Source organism: Schistocerca cancellata, chromosome 5 (assembly GCF_023864275.1).
Source record: "Schistocerca cancellata isolate TAMUIC-IGC-003103 chromosome 5, iqSchCanc2.1, whole genome shotgun sequence".
In the NCBI taxonomy this organism is placed as follows: Eukaryota; Metazoa; Arthropoda; class Insecta; order Orthoptera; family Acrididae; genus Schistocerca; species Schistocerca cancellata.
The window spans coordinates 382,898,070-382,921,514 of NC_064630.1; the positions used below are offsets into that span (position 1 = coordinate 382,898,070).

Below are 23,445 nucleotides of genomic sequence, written 5' to 3' on the forward strand. Positions count from 1 at the left end.
TACAGAAACCAGATGGCAGTTGTAAGAGTCGAGGGACATGAAAGGGAAGCAGTGGTTGGGAAGGGAGTGAGACAGGGTTGTAGCCTATCCCTGATGTTATTCAATCTGTATATTGAGCAAGCAGTAAGGGAAACAAAAGAATAATTTGGAGCAGGACTTAAATTACATGGAAAAGAAATAAGAACTTTGAGGTTTGCCGATGACACTGTAATTCTGTCAGAGACAGCAAAAGACCTGGAAAAGCAGTTGAACAGAATGGACAGTGTCTTGAAAGGAGGATATATGACGAACAGAATGGACGGTGTCTTGAAAGGAGAATATATGACAAACATAAACAAAAGCAAAACAAGGATAATGGAATGTAGTCTAATTAAATCATGTTGTGCTGAGGGAATCAGATTAGCAAATGAGACACTTAAAAATAGTAGATAAGTTTTGCTATTTGGGGAGCAAAATAAGTGACGATGGTCGAAGTCGAGAGGATATAAAATGTAGACTGGCAATGGTAAGAAAAGCATTTCTGAGGAAGATAAATTTGTTAACTGTGAGTATAGATTTAAGTGTCAGGAAGTCTTTTCCGAAAGTTTTTGTATGGTATGTACCCATGTATGGAAGTGAAACATGGATGATAAATAGATTAGACAAGAAGAGAATAGAAGCCCTCGAAATGTGGTACTGCAGAAGAATGCTGAAGATTAGATGGATAGATCATGTAACTAATGAGGTGGTACTGAATAGAATTGGGGAGAACAAGAATTTGTGGCACAACTTGACTAGGAGAAGGGATCGTTTGGTAGGAGTTGTTCTGAGGCATCGAGGGGTCATCAATTTGGTATTGGAGCACAGCGTGGAGGGTAAAAATTGTAGAGGAAGGCCAAGAAATGAATACACTAAACAGATTCAAAAGGATGTAGGGTGCAGTAGTTACTTGGAGATGAAGCTTGCACAGGATAGAGTAGCACCGAGAGCTGCATCAAACCAGTCTCTGGACTGAGGACCACCAGACATGAACTTATTTCTGTACTCAAAACTCAAAGTCACGTTTAATGAACATTATTTTCGAAGCATATATAACATCTATTAACATCTGAAGAGGGCATTGTGTCATCTCAAATAATGCATAACAAGCAGCATTCAAACAAGAACAAGTGCCACGAACTGTATGTCACCATATAAGATCATTTTAAAGGGATCATGCTTAAAAATCTGTAAGATAAAATTTGTACATGCCAGTTTGTCTTTTCTGACAAATCTCATGCAAATTAAATAGTTCTCATATGCAGTGTTGTTCTCCCTACAACTATTTCATTTTCAATTTCTTCATACCCTTTTCTACAAAGTTCTTCAATAATTTTATACGGTTTGTTCATTCACTAATAAAATTATGTCTTACTAATTAGCAAAAGCCTCTTCCAATCTAACACTGAGCAGCATATAAATACCCACACTCATTTATTTCTTACCAGAGTGGCACATCTTACATTACACAGCCTACTGGAACTGATGAATTCTGGTGCGTGAAACACAAACAGTACATGCTACTGCTGCAAGCTGATAATCATTGAATGCTGCCTCAAGCATGGGCACACTATATATTATGTATTATCAGACAAAGTGAACTGGTGAAATTGCCACAGTGGCAGCATTGTCATGTTTACACCCAATAAGCAGGGAGAGGAGGCAGTAATAGTACTCACTCAAATAGTCTTTCAAGTGGCATACTGTCACACACTACACATCTGTACATGCCACTGAATGAAGTGCCCATTTAGAACAAGAACAGAAATGGGACATACAATACAGCTCTTCTTTGCTGCTCACAATACTTCACTGGCATCATGAGAAGATTTGATAGCCAGAGTTAACAACTATTTTGCAGGCCTGGAGGAAACTCATTTTCGAGATGGGATCGAGGTACTGGAACATCATTGGATGAAGTGTACTAACCTACAAGGAGACTACATTGAAAAATTTAAAAAAGTTTCAGTGATGTAAGTATTTTTTTCTATTCAATTCCGAGAGCTTTTACCCTCATATAATCACATCTTTCTCATTCTCATTGTTGATAAAATTAATTATATTAACTGCAAGTTGTTACAGTCTTCTAAGAAGATATTTTCTGCAGTTACTTTAGATGCCCGCTCTATAAGGTAACAGTGTGCACTACTTTGAACTGGAACGTGACTGTACCTCATCAGAAGACCAAGTCAATTCATGCAACAGCCAGATAATCACTTAGCCTTGTCAAGCAATACAAAGTAAGGTTATGGCATATGCTGACTAACTGTCTGCATGAAATAAGGACAAAACAACAACGAACAACATGAATTCAGAACAGACTAACATTGTGATCTACAGAGTTCTTGATGATGGAAGCTGGATAAAATTAGATTTCTCAGTTTATTTTCATTTTCTGGCAGTCGAAAAGTCATAATGACACATCAAGGAGGAAGCAAATAAATAAATCACATGGAACAGGGCTGGTCTGAAAATCCTAAGTTTTTAAAATTTCTTCACAAGAAGAAATGCAAGAAACAGCAAAAACAAAGAATAAAATATAAAGGTGGCAATATGACACAAGGTCAAAAATTAAATGAAAACTAAGATGTATATTCCATGCAACTAGTAATGATGAGTCATTGGGAATAGAGAGATCAAAGACAAGTGATGAAATCATCATGAGGTACAGAATAACAACTTAAGCGAAGTTGTTTCAGAATACATTTTACTTTTCTTAAAAAATGTTTATCTTTGCTTGCAGAACTGTTATAACTAAATGATTTGTTTTAATCTGTTATGTTCCAAATAGGTTCATCTTACTAAGCTTTACTTTGTTCTACAGCCACTCCATTAACTCGGTCAGAAAAGGAGGAGATTGGTGTTCAATGTCCCAATGAAAACAAAGTCATTAGAGACTGAGAACAATCTCAGATTAGGGGATGATGGGGAAGGAAATAGGCTGGGACCTTTCAAAGGAACCATCCTGGCATTTGCCTGAAGTGACTACGGGGAATCACAGAAAACCTAAATCAGGATGTCCAGATGCGCGTTTGAACCGTCATGCTCCCGGATGTGAGTCCAGCTAACCACTCTGCCACCTTGCTCGATTTTGGTCAGAAAATACTTTCTCATTGCTTCATTATACTTAACTTTTTTTACACTAGTGTCTATAGGTTATGAAATAATTTATACACAATGCCTTACAAGCACTTATTCTGATGGCAATGGTTTTATCAAGAATTTATTACCATTTGTGAAAATTCATAAAACAAAGTCAAAAAATAATAATAAGAGGACTCCATAAAAGTCTGTCATGTTCTAGAACAAACTCTACAATATTTTGATTTTATTTTTTGTGACAGTAGCCTCTGTGGTCATGTAACACACTGCCTTCTATGTGAACACAATATAAATGCTGCAAGAAATCATAAGAGATACAAGGAAAACTTTAGAAAGATGTACTCCAGTCTATACAGTATTTTAAAAGAATACACAGAAACGGGGGCCTTGTGTCTCTAACATATGTCACTTGTGCATTAAAATAAAAAGCTCCATTGCAAAGCTATACTTTGAAGATTTAAAGGTATAATATTTTCTGCCAAATACCTGTATGTTGGGATGCCCCATAAACCTCGCCAATGGTATGTCTTCATGGAAAAGTAGTTTAATGTTTTTATTCCAAGATAGATGCCAAGTCCATTACAAACCAGGGCATCTAATATCCACTGTTAAAATAAACAAAAAATACATGAACATAAAGAAATATCTAACAAACCTAAAAAAAATAAGCGGAGCTTAGTGTTACAATCATTACTTCATATTAACAAACTATAATAACAGTACAGCTTTTAAATTAACATTACAGCATTTAAATTATGATGAAAATGATTGGGGGACAAAATTAATTTAGAAGCTCCTAGCAGTAATGTCTGAAAAGCTAGAAATAAAATAAAGACAAAATACTTTCAGTTATTCCATAAGAATGTCAAACGGTTTAGCACTTTTCCCAGATAAAAAACACTCAAAGGCAACAAAACAGAAATTCCACACACACCATTAGAGATTTGCCAATATTTTTCATCTTTGCTAGTAGGTGAAGTAAATGCACTTGAGCAATATTCTAGGATGGGTTGCACCAGTGTTTTGTAAGCATCTTTTTTGTGACATGATTGCATTTTCCTAATATTCTACTGATGAAGCAAAGCCTGCTACCTACTTTACCTGTGACTGAGCCCATGTGATCAATGGATTTGATATGCCTAAAATTTTTACACCTAGGTATCTGTATGAACTGACTTATTCTAACTGTGAATTACTGATATTACCATACTATAGAATGTTTTGTTTTGTTTTGTGAAGCACACAAATTTACATTTCTTAACATACTAAAAAGTTGCCAATCTCTGCGTCATTTTGTCATCTTAACAATATCTGATTGAATATTTGTGCACCTTTTTTTCAGACAGTATTTCACTACAGATACATGCATCATCTGAAAAAAAAAAAAGAAAAAAACTAATACTGTCTGCAAGGTCATTAACATACAGTATGAACAGCAAGTGTCCCAACACATTTCCAAGATAACATGCTGTGTCCTCCCTATCAAGAAATGTTTAATTCAGTCACAAATTAATGCAAACTATCCTTTTCTTACAAAGCACTGGTGCAGTAATGAGCCTAAATTCGAAGGTTAAGAAATGCTATATCTACTTGACTGTCTAGATCCATGGCTGCAAGGACATAATCTGAGGAAAGGCGAGTTGCATTTTGCTTGACTGATGTTTATGGAATCTGTGTTGGTTGGCATGGAGGAGATTATTCTGTTTTCGATATCTCACTATGTTTAAACTCAGAATCTGTTCTAGGATTCTATAACAGATGGATGTGAATGAGATAGGACAGTAGTTTTGTGGATTACCGTACATCTGCTACTCTTCTTGCAGGGCTAACTCAGCTGACGTGATTTGTTCACTTTCAGTGACTTTAGCTGTTTCTCTGTGCTGCTGGCACAACACATCACTCATCTTTGAAGTGGTGCACGAATTAAACTGGGGTAGTACTGGATTTCCCTTTCATCAAGGAACATTTTAAAACCTCTGCTTTTGATTTCCTACTATCAATTTGAGATACTGTGTCATCCATGAATGTCTGGACACTAACTTCAGTGCCTCATACAATCAAAATTTATCTGGGTTTTGTGAGTGTTTTAGAGGTCCCACCATACATGCTGGTCATAAAGGAAGGGTGCATCTGCTTTCATAACACGAAATGAATTTCTGGTTTGTTCTAGATGCTTATCAAAGCTTCTTTAAAGTGGCTTTATGTTCAGTTATTTGCTTTTCTTGTGTGACAATTATTTCATTATTCTCATTTCATTTTTCAGAACCTAATTTACTGCACTAATATTTATAGAAATTGTAGTCTCAAAAAGGTCGCGTGTCTGAAATGAAAGTTATACCACAAATTAGATATGTGACAACTTACAAATGATTAGGATTATGTAACAGTATGTGATCCTTATGAAAGCCCAACAAATATCAACAGAGGTTGCTGTATGATTATTTCGAAAATTAATTTATTCACCCATTGTGTTCTCTAAATTCTATTATGAAGGGAAGTCTTCACTGCTGTAGCATGAACCAAATTATATACACTAACTGGTAGAAGCAGCCATCACAGGCAACTTCTGTAAAAGATTCTATCTATAAGTTATGACATTAATAATTATGGGAATTACTGTACTTCTAGATTACTATACCACTGCACAGGATAAAGCAGCTAAGGCAGATCCCCCAAATGAAGATTAAAAAAACTAAAACCTGAATCCCAATTAGCCTCGGAAGACCCAATGGTACTGACTGATCACCATGTCACCCTCAACTGACAGTTGTCACGGGATGTGGATAAGGAGGGGCATGAGGTCGCACACTGATCTCCTGGCTGTTGTCAGCTTTCATGACTGGAGCTGTTAATACGCAATCAAGTAGCTTCTTAATAGGCATCACAGGGGCTGAGTGCCCCAATGGCCAACAGTACTCAGTAACCCAAATGGTCGCCCACCCAATTGCAAGCCAAGCCTGACAGCGCATAACTTCAGCGATCTGATGGGAACTGGTGTTACCACTGTGACGAGGCCACTGGCTCCAAATACAATCCGAATGACTAAATTTTTATGTAAAATTTTTACTAAGTTATAGTCTGATGTACAGAAGCAATTTTTAATGATAGCTGCCATATTATAAAAATGACTTTCTTCGGTATGGAATTGTATACGTTTTCTGTGGAATTGGAAAGAGACTACAAAGAGGTTTCAACAACACAATCTGTGGAACCTGATGAAATAGTAACAAGACAAGATCATGGCAAAGCAATATCCTGCCATCATGAGAAGCCCCACAAATGTCTGCCCTTCTACATCAAATGTAAGCAAACACATAATTCAGGAATGTGTTTCTCTGTGTGCTTCAAGGGAAAAAAATCAAGAAACTCATAAAGTAAAGAATAAAATATACTAATGAAAAGGAACAGCAACTGATACGAGAGATGCGAAAAATATTTTAGCAGCAGCAACACGTAATATAAATGGCAGTATGCGGTAGTTTGAATGTGTAGATGGGATCAGCCACAAGATGTTCTGCAAATATTAAAATCCAAAACATTTCATCTTTTCCACATTTCACTACATTAACAAGTTTGTGGTGAACGGCTTTCAAAATCAGTTCCAGTTCTCTGAACGACGTCTATGAAAACTGCAAAGTGATGGAGTGTTTCTATGCAAGATTTTGTTTACAAATGAAAATCATTCAAAAACTGCAGGCAAACAAATCCTCATAAAATGAAATTGTTGTGACTCGCCGATCATTCAAAGTGCTGCCGTGCAATTACGCGCGTCCTCTACATGCGGCGCTGTCTACCAGCCATGCAGTAGCTGCGCCACCTAAGCGGCCAGGCGAGCAGCGGCCGCTAGACTGGGACTCAGTGCTCATTCGAATGCTAACGTGTACACATGTCTTGCTTGTCAACTTACTCTGTGACTTATGTGTGTTGTGTTGTTTTGAAATATATGTGTTAAACTTGATGTTATAACAATTGGCGATGAGGTAGTGGATTTTTCCTTTTCACCGTTGACCCACGGGTTTCCTTGGCTACTGTCGAGAAACTATTGCAAAATCTCCTTGAACAGCAAACGCTTCTAACAGCGGCGATTCGCGATTTCGTCGCGGCGTCAAATGCGGGGCGTTTCTTGTCGTTGGCTATACCTCCTTTTCCTCCTTACGACGAGACGGTGGAAGACTGGTCTGATTATGAAAAACGACTTCGACAGCACTTCTTGGCATTTCATGTCACTGACGAACAACCATGTAAGTCTCTATTCCTTTCCTGGATTTCACCTCAAATGTATCGGTTGTTGTCACAATTGGCTCCTTTGAAGGATCCTGCATCTTCGTCCTTTGCTGAAATGTTCTCACTTCTGTCTGTCTATTTTCAAAAGCAAACGCATGTGGTAGCCTCTCGTGTTGCCTTTTATCGTTGTCAAAAACAGCCACATCAATCCTATCGCGCTTGGGCTGCTGAACTTCACGGCCTCAGTCAAAAGTGTCAATTTGTTACTGACGTTCACAAAGAATCCTATGCCGACTCCATGGTACGGGATGCTATTATTCGGTCGGCGCCCGACAAAGAAGTTCGGCAACATGCCCTTCAATTGGCAAATCCGACTATAGATCAAGTTCTCTTGATTGCGCAGTCTTTTGAAATTTCTTACGCCGCTGGGGCGCAAATAGAGGCGTGGGGTGATGTCGGGGAAATACAACCTCTGTGCGCTGTTGACGACGCGTGCGGCGCGTCCCCGCCGGTTGACATGGTCGCAGTGCGCTCCCACGCGCAGCCTCGGCCTAACCGTAAACAACCCGCTAAGAAACTGCAGCAAAACCCCCGGCAACTTCCTTCATGTCCGCAGTGTTTTACGAAACATTCACGAGAGGATTGTCCCCAACGTTGGGCTGTGTGTCACAATTGCAAAAAGAAAGGTCATGTGTCTTCCGTTTGCAAATCCGACCGCATACATGATGTTCATGAACATGACGCTGATTCTGATTCTGTGTTTTCTGTCAATTGTACTTCTTCCCTTTCAGGGAAGTTATTCCCCACTGTCCAAATCCTTGGTCGAGATGTTTGCATGCAGGTGGATACCGGTTCTGCTGCCACTATAATTAATTCTCAGACGTATCTTCAGTTGGGTTCTCCACTCCTGTCACCTGTCACTCTGCAATTATGGACGTACAATAAATAGAAGATTTCTCTCTTGGGACAGTTTAATAATGCTGAGGTGTCTTACAAATCCGTCGTTCGCACTATTCCCGTATTTGTGGTCGATCAGAGTAACGCAGAGAATCTTTTTGGTTTCAATGCCTTTCGTGTTTTTGGGTTCTTCATAGATGACCCTGTCAATATCGTCTCTGATGCTATTCCTTATGCCCAATTGGATTCCTTGTCGACGACATTTTCATCCCTTTTTTCTCCTGGGTTAGGCCGTGCAAACGACTTTGAAGCTCATATCACACTCAAACCCACTGCTCGGCCTAAGTTTTTTCGGGCTCGACCCATTCCTGTGGCCCTTTGTGTTCGGGTAAAACGGGAGCTGGATCGTCTCACTACTTCAGGGGTCTTGCTTCCTGTCACTTCCAGTGAGTGGTCCTCTCCTGTCGTCGTCGTTGCTAAGCCAAATGGTGATATTCATCTCTGTGGCAATTTCAAAGCCACTGTAAATGCTCACTGCCTCATCGACACTTACCCTATGCCCTGTCCTGAAGAACTGTTCACTAAACTTGCTGGAGGCCAGTATTTTTCTAAAATTGACCTGTCAGAAGCTTATCATCAACTTCCTCTCAACACTGCTTCCCGGCAGTTTCTGGTCCTTAACGTGCCTTTCGGCCTCTATCAATACCAACGCTTGCCATTCGGGGTTGCTAGCACCCCTACTCTCTTTCAGCGATTCTTGGAACAATTATTGCTCCCTGTCCCTGGGTGTATCAATTACATGGACGACATTGTTGTCACTGGCTCCACCACTGAAGAACATCTTCAAAATCTCTGCACACTTTTTCATGTCTTACAGACTGCCGGTCTTAAGTGTAATCTTCAGAAATCACAATTTTTTCAGGCATCTATCACATACTTGGGGTTTCAACTCTCTCGGGATGGTATTCGTCCACTTCAGCAAACTGTAGCTGCCATCGATGCCCTTCCTCGCCCTGCATCTGTTAAGGAACTGCAGGCCTTCTTGGGGAAAATAGCATACTATCACAAGTTTTTACCGTCTGCGGCTTCGGTGGCTCAGCCGTTGCATTGCCTGTTGCATAAAAACATGCCTTTTCACTGGTCCGCGTCATGCGATGGGGCTTTCCAGAAATTGTAGACTATGCTGAAACAGGCCCCGTGCCTGGCTACTTATCGACTTGGCCAACATCTTGTTCTTGCCACAGACGCCTCTCAATACGGGGTTGGTGCAGTCCTTGCGCACCGTTTTTCTGACAGTTCGGAACAACCCATTGTTTATGCCTCCAAAACGCTCACGGATGCCCAACAAAAGTATTCTCAAATTGAAAAAGAAGCTTTGGCCATTATTTATGCTCTTCATAAGTTTGGTGTTATTCTCTATAGCTCAAAATTTCATCTTTTTACAGATCACAAACCACTTGTTCCCTTGTTTCATCCATCAGCGTCACTTCCCGACAAGGCTGCACACCGACTCCAGCGTTGGGCTCTTTACTTGTCTCGTTTCAATTATGAGATTCATTTCCGACCAACGGCTCAACATGCAAATGCTGATGCTTTGTCTCGCCTTCCCATGGGTCCTGATCTGGCATTCGATAGGGACGAACTTTTGTGCTTCCACCTGGATTTTGCCGAGCAGCGGGTTGTGGACAGGTTCCCCATCACTGGGGACAGGCTGGCGGCTGCTACGGGTTCTGACCCTACCCTCTCCCAGGTTTTACGCTGTATTCAGAAGGGTTGGCCAGATCGCCCGTCCGCTAAGACTTCTGATCCATTGCAGAACTACTACGCTTTGCGCTACCGCCTCACGGCTAGGGATGGTGTTATCCTCCTTTCCACTGACAATGCTTCACCGCATGTTGTGGTACCTGCGTCTTTGCGTGCTTCAGTCTTGCGCCTCCTTCACTAAGGGCACTGGGGTGTGTCTCGCACAAAATCTCTGGTGCGCCGTCATGTGTACTGGCCTGGCATCGACTCTGAAATAGCACACATGGTCGCTGCCTGCGGCCCTTGTGCGTCACAGGCCGCTGCTCCGAAGTCATCTTTGTCACTGTGGCCTTCGCCTGAGAAGCCCTGGGAGCGCATTCATGCTGACTTTGCGGGACCCTTTTTAGGTACTTATTGGCTCCTCGTAATTGACACCTACTCTAACTTTCCTTTCATTGTCCGTTGCACGTCGCCTGCCACCGCGGCAACCACCAGTGCCCGCATTTTTTCTTTGGAAGGCCTCCCCTCTACTCTTGTTACTGATAATGGTCCGCAATTTGGCTCTTCTGAATTTGTGGATTTTTGTGCTCGTCTCGGCGTTATGCATGTCACGGCCCCGCCATTCCATCCACAATCCAACGGTAAGGCCGAACGACTGGTCCACACATTTAAGGCTCAGATGCGGAAACTTCTGACTTCTTCTGCTGCTGATGATGCGCTTCTCCAGTTTCTGGCGTCTTACCGTTTCACCCCCATGGGCGACCACAGCCCGGCTGAGCTCTTACATGGCCGACAGCCCCGCACGCTACTTCATCTTCTGCGGTTTTCCACCTCACAGCCGCGGGTGCCTTCACTTGGCCGGTTCACCGCCGACGACCTCGTCTGAGTACAGGGATATGGCAGGCGGCCAAAATGGAGCCCGGGCCGCATCTTACGACACCGTGGCCGACGCCTGTATGAAATACAGATGGACATGGGTGTTGCAGTGCGTCATTCGGACCATCTTCGGGCCTTGTGTGCCGGCAACGCCGGTTGCGAATGCCGCTACACCACCTTCGGCTCTACCTGATGCTCGGGATCTTGGCATCTGTCAATACTCACAACACAGCCCTCTCACCGTCATCGCGATGCCAGCACAAGAACGGATGCCACCAGGAGACGTGCCCATGCAGGAACTGGATGACCATCGTCTGTCAGAGCCAATCTACTCGCCTCCTCCTCCAACGGACGCCGACACATCGCCCATGTCTCCTGTTATATCAACTGGACTTGCCGTAACGGGCAGATTGGTGCATGGGGCCCCAGCAGATTCGACCCCTATGTGTCCTGTCATCTCGACCCATTATCGGGGACACTTCTGTCCGTACGGGAAGCCTCCTCCTCGAGACTTTATGGCAAGTCAAACAACGCCTATGGACGTTAGCCATCTCCAGGACACCTCCATCAGGACCAGTGCAACAATTTCAAAGGGGGGAAAAGTGTTGTGACTCGCCGATCATTCAAAGTGCCGCCGCGCAATTATGCGCGTCCTCTACGTGCAGCGCTGTCTGCCAGCCATGCAGCAGCTGCACCACCTAAACGGCCAGCCGAGCAGCGGCCGCTAGACTGGGACTCAGTGCTCATTCGAATGCTAACATGTACACATGTCTTGCTTGTCTACTTACTCTGTGACTTATATGTGTTGTGTCGTTCTGAAATATATGTGTTAAACTTGACATTATAACAGAAATATTGGTCAAATGAAAGTATATGCTGACTGACAGAAGTGAGTAGACAAAAATCTTGGTCTCTCAATGTGTGGTGCAGACTTTTCAAGAATTGCATGATTGGTCACTGTTTTACTGATGGGACTCTAAATAGTTAAACGTATCTGCAGTTCCTAACAGGTATGGTGCTACATGAATGGGAAGACATCTCACTGAGCATACTGGTACCAATATGATGGATGTGCCCTGGTCATTCTGGACAAATAAATAGTTTGGCAGGTCATTTGTTTGGGATACACTAAATGGACTGCATGCTCACCAGCCTTACTACCTCTGAAATTTTGTCTGTGGAGAAGATTAAAACAAGAAGTCTACTAGAAAACATCACAACATGCAGTGATCACTTTATAGCGATAGCTTTATAGCACAAGGTCAACATTTTGAACACTTGGTATGATACTCATTTATACAGAGTTGGCCAAATTACTATGGTAAAGCTGTAGGATCAACATATGATTTGAGTGTGTGTAATGTGCATTTCACACAATCAGGCTAGATAAAACTGCTTGGAGGTGAATGTGGAGTATCTGGAGCTGAGCTTGAGTATTTTCAGAGCATGCAGAGTTGTTTAGGTGCACTAAAATGACTGGAAGATGCTGACAGCTGAAAATTGGGTATATTTTTGCAGGCCTACATACATTCTCTAATGAGAATTTGTTAAATTTATGTTGATTATTGGGAATATTAGTGATCTTCAGTTGTTTAATCAGTGATTAACAACTTCAGTGAACAATTGGAATTAATTCTGTGTAATACATCAGTGGCCAAGAGGGTGGTTTAATTCATTTCATTTTGAGACAGGTAATTTGAGTTTATCAACAGCAAGAAAGACATTTCACCCATGACAGTTGCTACCGTTAGGACACTTTTGGCAGAAGGGCACTACACACAGCATTAAATTGCTCCCAGACTCAGATCTCACAACAGACAGTGACTGATTTAAAAAAAAAAAATGTAAATTGAAAAACTCTGTTGATTGGCAGCAAGACACAGATGTGGAAGAAAACCAAGACTGAGCCCTAAAATTCAGCAAAAATTGAAAAATATGGTCAAATTTAAGCTATAAGTATGCAACTCTCTATATGCAGATGGACAATCATGGAGTGACTGTCTCAGCTAAAACTGTAAGGAGAGTGGTGTCCAATGCAGGCCTGTGAGGATGTTGACCATTGACCATGACCTAAGCACACGATCATCACAGAAATAGCCTTAAAGTGGTTACACTGGGGAAAATCCATACAGAACTAGACTGCTGATGACTGGAAAATGTAATTACTAAAAATTTAAGCATAAGTACACATTTCATTAAATGAACTCATTTCCAAATCATGATCTTGAACAATTCTGGATGTCATCAAAATGACTAGCAAAACTTGCCTATGAATATACCTAACAAACTTAGTAATGTGAAGTGTGGTAGTAATAAAAAGATAATATTTTCTTCTGGGTGTCTTTCACCAATGAATCAATGTTCTGCATCACAGAGGAAAACAACCATTACGTGAGGAGGAGGGAATCGGAGGATTTTCATCAGGTCTGTGTATGCAAAACTGTGATGCACCAAACTTCGGTTGTGGTCTGGAGTGTGTTTTCATGGAACGGCACAGGAAACCTGAACATTGTCGAAGGTTCAGTGAACCAAGGACAATATCTCAGTGTTAAAAGAGAGAATTCTTCCTCAGACTCGGGAATAGTTTTATGGTGAAGATTATATTTTTATGCATAACGGAGCACAACGCCATAAAGCAAAAAGTGTGGAAAGTTTTTGGATGAAAATGATGTTACTGTTCTCCTGTGCCCTGAAATTAGCACATCCGTGAAACCGATTGAAAATCTTTGGGCAATAGTTATGAAGTAAATAAGAATACAGAAGGTCACAATAAAGAATGGTCTGATTGAATTGCTGACACAAACATGGTTACATGACACAGATATTCAAAACGCCTGTAAAAACTAGCAGAATGTATGCCTAAAAGATCAGAGATGGTAATAATTTTGGCCACCTCTGCATACGATATTATTTTATTCAATTGCAACCAGTTTCGGTGATCCAATTCACCATCTTCAGATCTTAAATGATGCTGAGGAGGTGAACTCCAATTGTATATATGATCCCGTCAGTGGCCAACATCTTTGAACTGGCTTCCATAAAATATTGTAAAAGTGATGTTGTGTTTGCAACCATCAACTGCAACTGACTGTTGGTAATTAGTAGCTGATTCGCAAAGATGGACATACAAAAAAAGAAGTTTGAATGGAGACAGCTTATAACCTGAATTAATACATAGGCTACCTTATACCTACCCACCTATCAAAGGGGTGGGGGTGAAAAAAAAAGTGTGGTCCACTACACGTGAATACCCATACCTTACTCATCCAATATTTGAGAAGGAGAGCACTTTGTGACTTGTAAAGAACTTTACACTTAATATCAAACCTTTATGAAACTACCACTCGCTGACAACCCCCATAAAATGATGAGAGGAAAAAAGTTTATTGCATACTAAATTTTCCCTCTCTATGCAGCAACAAAACTGCCACTTGCAGTGTTGTTTTAAAGGGTGGGGGGAAGGAACCAAACTGCAAGGTCATCGGTCCCTTGTTCCCAGTAATATAATAACACAAGGGAAAGAAGAAAAGAAAGGAGACATACAGCACAATAACAGGAGAAAGAAAGAACCAGAAGAATGACTGAAGGACAACCAACACTACTATGGACAAAAGAGGAAAAAAACCACAGAGAGAAGCAAGAAACAGATACAAGGGGTAAAAACAAGAGAGCAGATAACGGTGGCTGGCCGACCACGAGAATAAAAAGGAAAAGCTGGCCACTTTGCAACACATTAAAACATCCACATCCGAGAGCAGAGCACAAAGGGACAAAAGACATGTGCTAAAACTTACATAGAATGATCAAACCCACCGTCATGTATAAAACGTAAAACTAAATTAGCCAATCACCTAGATATGAGCCACTGTCAGGCGGGTGCCGCACCGAGACTGAGGTGGGTCATCACGGCGCAGGAGGTAGCTGAGTGACACCCAAGCCTGGTCAATGCGGAGCTGCAGAGAACCACAGAGTCCCTGTGAGAGGCTCACATGGAGGACTGCCACACATTCGTAGTCTCCTTAATGGCATGCAGTTTGTTGTGCATGCTGAGGTTATGCCATTTAGTCTCCCAATGCCACAAAACCTTGCAGCATAGTACTGAATGCATGTCAGTTGCAGAGAAGCCGATCTCCATAAGCAGTTTCCGCATAGCCTGTTTGGCCAGCGTGCCGGCAAGTTCGTTGCCTGGGATTCTGACGTGACCTGAGGTCCAGACAGACACCACTGAACAACTGGGTCATTCCAGGGCATAGATGGACGCCTGGATAGTCGTTGCCAAAGGATGACGAGGGTAGCACTGGTCGATGGCATGTAGGCTGCTCAAGGAGTCAGTACACAGAAGAAACGACTCTCCAGGGCATGAACAGATGTGCTCAAGAGCACGAGATATAGCCACCAGCTTGGCCACGAAAACACTGCAGCCATAGGGCTAGGAATGCTGTTCAATGGACATACGATGAGAGCAAATTGGTGTAAACCAATTCATGGCCTTGGCACATGTCAAGAATCGAGAGGAAGTGGCAGAACAGAGCTGCGGGGTTAACTGAGTCCTTAGGGCCATGTGAAAGGTCCAGGCAAAGCCGCAGTCTAGGTGTACACCATGGAGGTGTACGTGAATGGACCTCAAGTATAGGTGGTAAAGGCAAACACTCCAGTTCAGAAAGAAGGGATCAGACATGAACTGCAACTGGAAGCCCTGATCTGGGCCGTCGATGCGGAAGATGAACCACCGTGGGCGGAAAAAGGAGACGGTGACTTGGATGCACAGGAGAACTACGAACATGTGCAATGTAACTGGCCAGCAGTTGTGCATGCCTAACCTGCAATGGAGGGACTCCTGTATCCACAAGGATGCTGGTCACCAGACTCGTCCTAAAAGCTCCAGTTGCTAGGCAAACGCCACAATGGTGCACTGGGTCGAGTAAACGCAACACTGAGGGTGCCACCGAACCATAAACCACACCTCCATAGTCAAGGCAGGATTGAACAAGGGCTCTGTAGAGCTGCAGCAGTGCAGAGCGATCTGCACCCCAGATGGTGTTGCTCAGGCAAGAGGAGGGCATTGAGGTGCTGCTGGCACTTCCGCTAAAGCCGACAAAGGTGAGGAAGCCAAGTCAATTGGGTGTCGAAAACCAGTATTAAGAATCGATTCCACTACGGTGAATGGATCATCATTAAGGTAAAGTTCTGGTTCTGGATGAACGTTATGACACTGACAGAAGTGCATAACACATGACTTTGCGACTGGAAACCATGGGCTAGAGCCCATGACTGTGCCTTGTGGATGGCTCCCTGAAGGTGCCGCTCAGCAACACTTGTACTGGTGGAGCAGTACGAAATGCAGAAGTCATCTGCATATAGAGAAGATGAAACGGATGGCCCTACAGTACTGCTAGACCATTAATGGCCACTCAATACAGAGCCCTGCGGGGCCCCATTCTCCTGGATATGGGGGCAGTATTGGAGGCACCAACTTGGATACAGAAAGTATGAAGCGACAGGAAATTTTGGATAAAAATCGGGAGCAGGCCTCGGAGACAGCACTCGTATAATGTGGCAAGGATATGATGTCACCAGGTGGTATCATACACTTTTTGTAAATCAAAAAAGATGGCAACCAGGTGTTGGAGTCTGGAAAAGTCTGTGTTTAGATGGTAGACTCGAAGGACACAAGATTATCAGTGGTAGAGAGACCGTGGTGGAAGCTGCCCTGACATGGAGCCAGTACGCCACGTGATTCCAGGACCCAACTCAACTGCCAACACACCATACATTCCAGCAGCTTACAAAGAACGTTGGTGAGGCTGATGGGCCGATTGCTATCCATATGGGTTTTTACCGGGTTTGAGCAGCGGAATGATGCTGCTCTCCTGCCATTGTGATGGAAAAACGCCATTGCACCAGATCCAGTTGAAGATGACGAGGAGATGTTACTTGTAGTCAGCTGAGAGATGTTTAACCATCTGACTGTGGACCCGATCTGGCCCAGGAGCTGTGTGAGGGCAATGTGCAAGGGCACTGAGGAGCTCCCACTCAGTAAATGGGACGTTATAGGATTCACTATGGCATGTAGTAAACGAGAGGACTTTCCCTTCCAGCCTCCGTTTGAGAGTGTGAAAGGCTGGGGGGATAAATCTCCGATGCAGAGGCTCGAGCACAGTGCTGAGCAAAGTGATCGGCTATCGCGTTTGTGTCAGTAGATAACACGCCATTTATGTTAACACTGGGAACACCTGTTGGGGTCTGGTACCTCAAAACACATCTGATCTTTGCCCAGACTTGGGAAGGTTACGAATGGCACCCAATGGTCAAGACATATCTATCCCAACACTTCTGCTTCGTCAAATGCGGGCACAGAGCCATTCAAAGGCTATGAGGTGCTCCAGGGAAGGATGCTGTGTCATCCGCCCTGATGCCACCCACTTTGACCAGGGGGCCCTCCCCATGGGCACCACCCAGCCTCAGCAGGGGCCACCTGGCAGGATGGCCGTGAGTCCTGATGCCCCAGGGAGATGGGCATCTACTCTATAGCATACATGAGGAGTTAACGGCACAGGCATCAGCAGAGCGATCCCTGTGTTGTCAGGGGGCTACAACCCACAGGGTAAATGGCAGCCTCACCACTACGGACTGGCTACTGTGCTGGATATGAGGTGCAAAGAATTCCATGGTCCTCATCAGTGCAGAAAACGACACTGCATAATGGGTGGAGGAGAATGCACCCAGGAAGGTGTCCATGCTCAAGAGATGGAGGATGAGTGGGACTGCAATGCCACGATGAGAAATTGGGCTAAAGATCTCGATGTACGATGGACACGATGCACCATGTAAGACTCCCTTCCCCAATTGGCTCGCTCTTCAGGAAAGTTTTGATAATGGAGGTCAAACCCTACAGGAGACCGTCACATAAAGGCCGAAAGGTGTGAGACTCCTTTTAGTCACCTCTTACGATAGGCAGGAATACCTCGGGCCTATTCTAACCCCCGACCCGCAGGGGGCCACTTGAAATGTGATGTTCTAATTTATTACTTCTTTACTACAAACTGTATTCCCACACACATCGCAGACAGTATCCACATATGTTGCTGAATGTAACAACAAAAATATATCATTGAGTGACATGGAGTTCAGGAGATATGATGTCATAAACATTGAGCTGCATGAAAATGAAACTGCAGGGCAAAATTCACTACAGATACAAGTGAAATGTGTACAAACACATGTGAAATATATTAAATACATGTGAAATATATCTGACATGTGCATATGTGAACAAAGTCATGGGGAAAAAAGCTTATCCTAAATCCTGTAACTATACATATTAGTTACGATCTGGAGAGAAATACTGTGGGTAAGAACCACCATCCCACTACAGAGGCGGGGAGACAATGGGGAGAGAGCAGGGGGAATGAGGAGATGATGAGATGGACAGGGAAAATGGGGAGGAGGAGTTGGGCAGAGAGAGGGGTAGGAGATGCACTAATATAAGATTGGAATAAATACACATCTGGGCATTTTTTAAATATAAGACTGTTTAACCATAGGTAACACTGTGGGGCAGAACTAGTTGTAATCATAAACACATGAACAGTACCCAAACCATGTGTTTTTATACATTTGGTAATGGTAGGGCAGATGTTTGTCAGTGCTCTCCTAATAGCATGACAGTGGTTTGCTGCATTATTATCTTGTTAATGTCAGATCAAGTGCCACACATTATGCTATCGAAATCTAATTTGAAAGCTCTTTCAAATGCCACAAAGAAAGTACATAGTTCAATTTGAAAATGAAATAAAAATAATGAAATCACTCTGTTTCATGATATGGCAGATGTAAACATTAAAAAATTTTATGTATGTCAGAAGATTTGCCAAATTATGCACCAGAAGTTGCCAAAAGCTATACTTCAGTACATACACTCATTCAAGATATATTTTGGTTGACTTGTCTTAGCTGCCTCACCCTGTATGTATTAGAAGGATAAAAAAAAGCACTCATGCTACTTTTCCACTGCTCTGCTTGTGATTTTATATTACACCTTATACTAAGCATTTACGTAACTACACACAAACTACCAGCTATATACCACGAAGTGAAAACCTGTTTAAAATGAACATTAATGCTTACCAAAAATTACGCCCTCTAGTGAAAATATTCTGATAAATTATAGGAGTAGTGGCTCTTTTACTTCATTTTTAAATATTTGAGTTTTTCAGTTTCCTGTTAGACAACTCTTACAACCAATTTTGCACAAGAATACAGAAATACACTGAGGGCAGAAGAGAAGAGGAGCAACACCCCCAAGGATAAGGTCATATCACTTACATGTGAAGTGACAGGTGGTTCATCACTGTAGGAGTATATGACAACAAATTCAGACCAAATGAAACACATACATCAGAGTAAAGGGAGCCTAAAAAGTTGCATGAATGCAGAGTGTACCCATCCCTCTCACGAATGTATGTGTCTATTCTTGCACGCAAACAATCATAAAGGTGCTGAATGGCACCTCACAACAGAGTGTCATAAGGATCTTGCACCTTTTCTTGTAATTTGGTGATGGTTCTTGCAGACCCTGGATAACGAGGAACTTCCCACTTCATCGTGTCCCACAGTCGAGACATCTGGTGATCTTGTTGGATAGGGCAGTTTTTGTTGACCACATAAAGAATGTTACACTGCTGCAGCCATGTGCGTGCATGCACTGACCTGCTGAAAAAGCACATCTTCCTGTCAAAGAAATGGCAGTAGCACAGGGATATCAGCCTGTGCAATGTAGTGAGCACTGGTAACTTCACCCGGCAGAAATGCCAAATATGACAGCAAGCTGTAACTGATGGCATCCCATACCATGATGACTGTGACAGGGCCTGTGTGTCGTGGGCAAATGCACTCTAGAATAGGCAGCTCAACAGGTCTGCACCATACATGTGTATGTCCATTACTCGCATAAAAACAGAATCTACTCTCATCACTACCACTCTCCAGTCAACAGCTCCAGAGTAACCATGCTTAGCCGTGTCGTGATGTCAGTAGTAGCCTGGCCGTAGCCACACATTATCTTAACCCTGTTGCAAGCAAACGGTTTCAATGGTCCCTATACCACAGCAGGTGCAATATGTGCCTGGATTTGGTTCCTAGATGATGATTACTCGGCCACCACTGCTCACACAATGTGTCGAGCTTGACGTATGTCTGCACTACGTGGACATCCAGAACCTGGTCTACAAGTGTGGGATGTTCCACAGGCCACTGTTGGAAGCAGCAACACACCACCAGTACATTGTGTCCGACATGTGGAACAATCTGTTGATATGTCTATCCAGCTTCCTGTTCAAATGGCTGAAGCTGGTCGAAAGGTGTACATACTCGTCAGTGGGACATGGTTGTAACCTAAATTGAATGTTGCACACACTCCGTATCTCAACTCAGCACAGTTACTGCCTACAGAGTCAAAACAGAGGACACACATGCAGGCCTCCTGAGTGTCATCTGATCACCGATGACCATGACAAATGAATCACTAACAATACTACCCTTCAGCATGAACATACTATAGCCTGGTGCCACTGAACACAGTCCTTGAGGGTGATGATTCTTTCTCTGGCAGTGTACATTCTTAACTCTTGGCAGGGTTGCATACTCTACACGAAAATTATTTTTACTTATTGTTAATCCAACATTCACTGTTATTTATCTCAAATACCATTAGGGAGTGAATATATTGGCATTAGAGTGAAAGGATTTCAAAGACCCTGAAGAGGCTTTGCAAGATGTTCGATTATCAACATTACACAGTATTCTTAGTGCATGCTTCTGCAGATTAAATAATTGCCTTGCTCCAAAAAGCAGTACTGAGTGAAAGAAAATTAACACTATCACCCACAGGTCAATGCATTGAGAAAGATTTTGAAGAACAGAATGGGCAACACTAAGTTTTTTGTTAATTTTGCCATGTGCTACTGCCACCTCAGTTTGCTATCCATCTGGAAGCCCAGAAATTTCAAACATGCAGTTTCATTTAGAGGGTGTCCACTTCTCTCTACTTCTGTCATCCAAGTGTAAGAGGCAATCAACGGGAAACGAAAGAGATGACAAGAAAGTAAGTAAACTATTTATTATTTCAAAAATAATTGCCATAAACGTTAGTTACATTTATCCCACTGTGAGACAATATCATCAATGCCTTCATGGAAAAAAGTTTGCGATTGCCTATGGATCTATGGTTCTACCCAGGTGTGCAACCCTTCATCTGAAGCAAATCAACAGCCATTAATGTCTTTCCTCAGGGCTCCAAAAATATGGAAATCTCATGGTGAGAGATTGAGATTGCCTGAAAGCTGTGTAAGGACCTTCCAGCAAATCTACTGTAGTGTAGTCTAAACAACAAGCACACCAGCTCCAGGAAAGTCACGATTACCTTTTCCTTTGACTGCAAGGGCCTGCTGCTCACCGACTTTCTCGAACACAGTGCCACAATCGACACATCACGATATGTGAAAGCTTTGCAAAAATTGAAGCTCACCATCAAGTCCAAATGACCCATCAATGTTGATGGACTGCAACAATCTGTTGTCAAGGTTGTTTCGACTATGCTGCAGAAGTTTTGCTGGGAAGCCCTTACAAATACTCCATACAGCCTTGATCCCTCTGTATGTGACTTCCATACTTTTAGAGCCCTGAAGAAAGACATTCGTGACTGTCAATTTGCTTTGGGTGAAGAGGTGCATGCCTGGGCGCAATCACAGTTCTATAGGGAACTGCAAATACTTTTACATGAAGGCACTGATCACCTCGTCTCACAGTGGGACAAATGTATTAACAGTTAAGGTGATTACTTTTGAAATATTAAATAACTTACCTTTTTTCCACCTCCCTCATTTTTATTTGGGTGCCACTTATAATTTTTATTTGGCTGAAATTTCATAATGTAATAATCTGTGAACAGTTTCCCACTGCTGGTAGCATCTGCTTGGAACACAAGCCTCTCCATGTTCTCCAGTCTTCCCAATATCTCCCTGCCATTACTCTGACCCAGTCTTCACCTCTATTTTAAATGTTTCTTACATTTCTTCTGGCCACTTCCCATTCACTCCTTACATTCCATCCTCATCACATCTATTCACCTAGAAACCGTAGAAGATGAAATGATGACAATTACCTGCTTAATGAAGAGTGAAGTCTGTTTTCTATGACCCAGTTTGAGGCTTGCTGCATTATTCTCCTGGCCATGTGTGGTACTGATGTGTTGTGAACCTTTATTAGTACACTTGTATCATGAGCAAATATGACTGTTATTATCCTTGACAAATCATTTGTGTAGCTCAAGAACAGGAAGATAAAGTACTGAACATTGTGGGATACAATTAATGTATCCCTACTCTGAACGTTTTATTCCTGTTTTATCATTTGTTAAGGTCACCCTCTGATTTCTGTTGATAAGGTATGACTATTCATGCAAGGTGATGCATTTAACACCATTAGATTTTAATTCCCTAGGTACAATTTTATGAGCAACACAACTGGAGGCCTTGGCAAGGTCACGGAAATAAATTTCCAAATAACCGTATCATCGACATATTTGTTGTGTGTGATGTCATCTGGATGTGTAGCCCAGGGATGCAATAGTACCTACCATTCATTGAAAGATGTTAACATATTGCTTGTCACATGTGTCCAAATATTACTCTTATGAAAATGGTATGTAGAGTTCCCATAATGAATAGCAAAGACTTAGGCTCTATGTTACCCTGGCACAGTGGTCACTATTCATATTATTCACAATTAGTAGGTGATAAAATTGCATGTTGTATACAGTGAAGTACCATCACAATTGAAATTTATCTGCTTTGCACCTCAACTATGCAACATGTGAGATTGCAGACAGCATGATAGAGTCTAAGACATATGTGGCCTGCACTATCAGACAGTATGCAGATGAACTTGCCCAAAAACACCATATTCTGCTTTTCAGCATAGCAACAATGGCTACTTTCTAAAGCATTTACATTTTCTGGACAATAGTAGTCAATGCTATTGTTACGTCGTGTGTTCCAATGGTCTAAGTAAAATGCATTTGTTGCAAAATTGCCAATGCAGACAGGTCCACACACACCACAGTGTGTCAGTGTTGGATGGTTCCCTAGGGGATGTAAACAAGATGGCTGTGTATATGACATCTTTCTGAAATCTTAGTCACTTATTCGTCATATGCATCTTCTGAGTTTGGTTTCACCCATGCAGTTCTTTATGGGAGTTAATATTTTCATAAACACTTGTGTAGTCTTAGCAGATAACAACCTCTATCTTGTATGCCATGTTATCAAGATATTTCTACTTACATGATCCCACCAGCATTCACTGAAGTTTGGCAGCTGGTGTTCCAAAGTGTATTCAAGAAGCTCAAACATGACAGACAAAACGGTACATAGCCACCAATCTCTGAGAACCAATGTCTTCAGCCACCAGCCAATAAAATGAGTAGGAACAAATATATCAAGTTTTTCCTGAAAAGAATAAAAAATATTTTATCACTACTTCCACAAACTAAGAAGGAGACAAATAAAATTTTATTAATGTGTTAAA

At 42.3% G+C, this 23,445-nt stretch overlaps 1 protein-coding gene across 2 annotated transcripts in view; it reads right to left on the bottom strand.

Moving 5' to 3' along the window:
• Nucleotides 1–23,445, bottom strand: part of LOC126188964 (phosphatidylserine synthase 2-like) — a 243,146-nt gene that overhangs the window by 175,856 nt on the left and 43,845 nt on the right. For both annotated transcript variants that reach the window (XR_007537887.1, XM_049930723.1), the window contains exons 5-6: nt 23,202–23,366; nt 3,607–3,725 (exon numbers count right to left, since the gene is read on the bottom strand). Coding sequence is in view for 1 of the 2 variants with exons in the window: in XM_049930723.1 (XP_049786680.1) it covers nt 3,607–3,725; nt 23,202–23,366 (284 nt within the window). In the remaining variant the exon portion in view is untranslated. The remainder of the gene's footprint in view (nt 1–3,606; nt 3,726–23,201; nt 23,367–23,445) is intronic.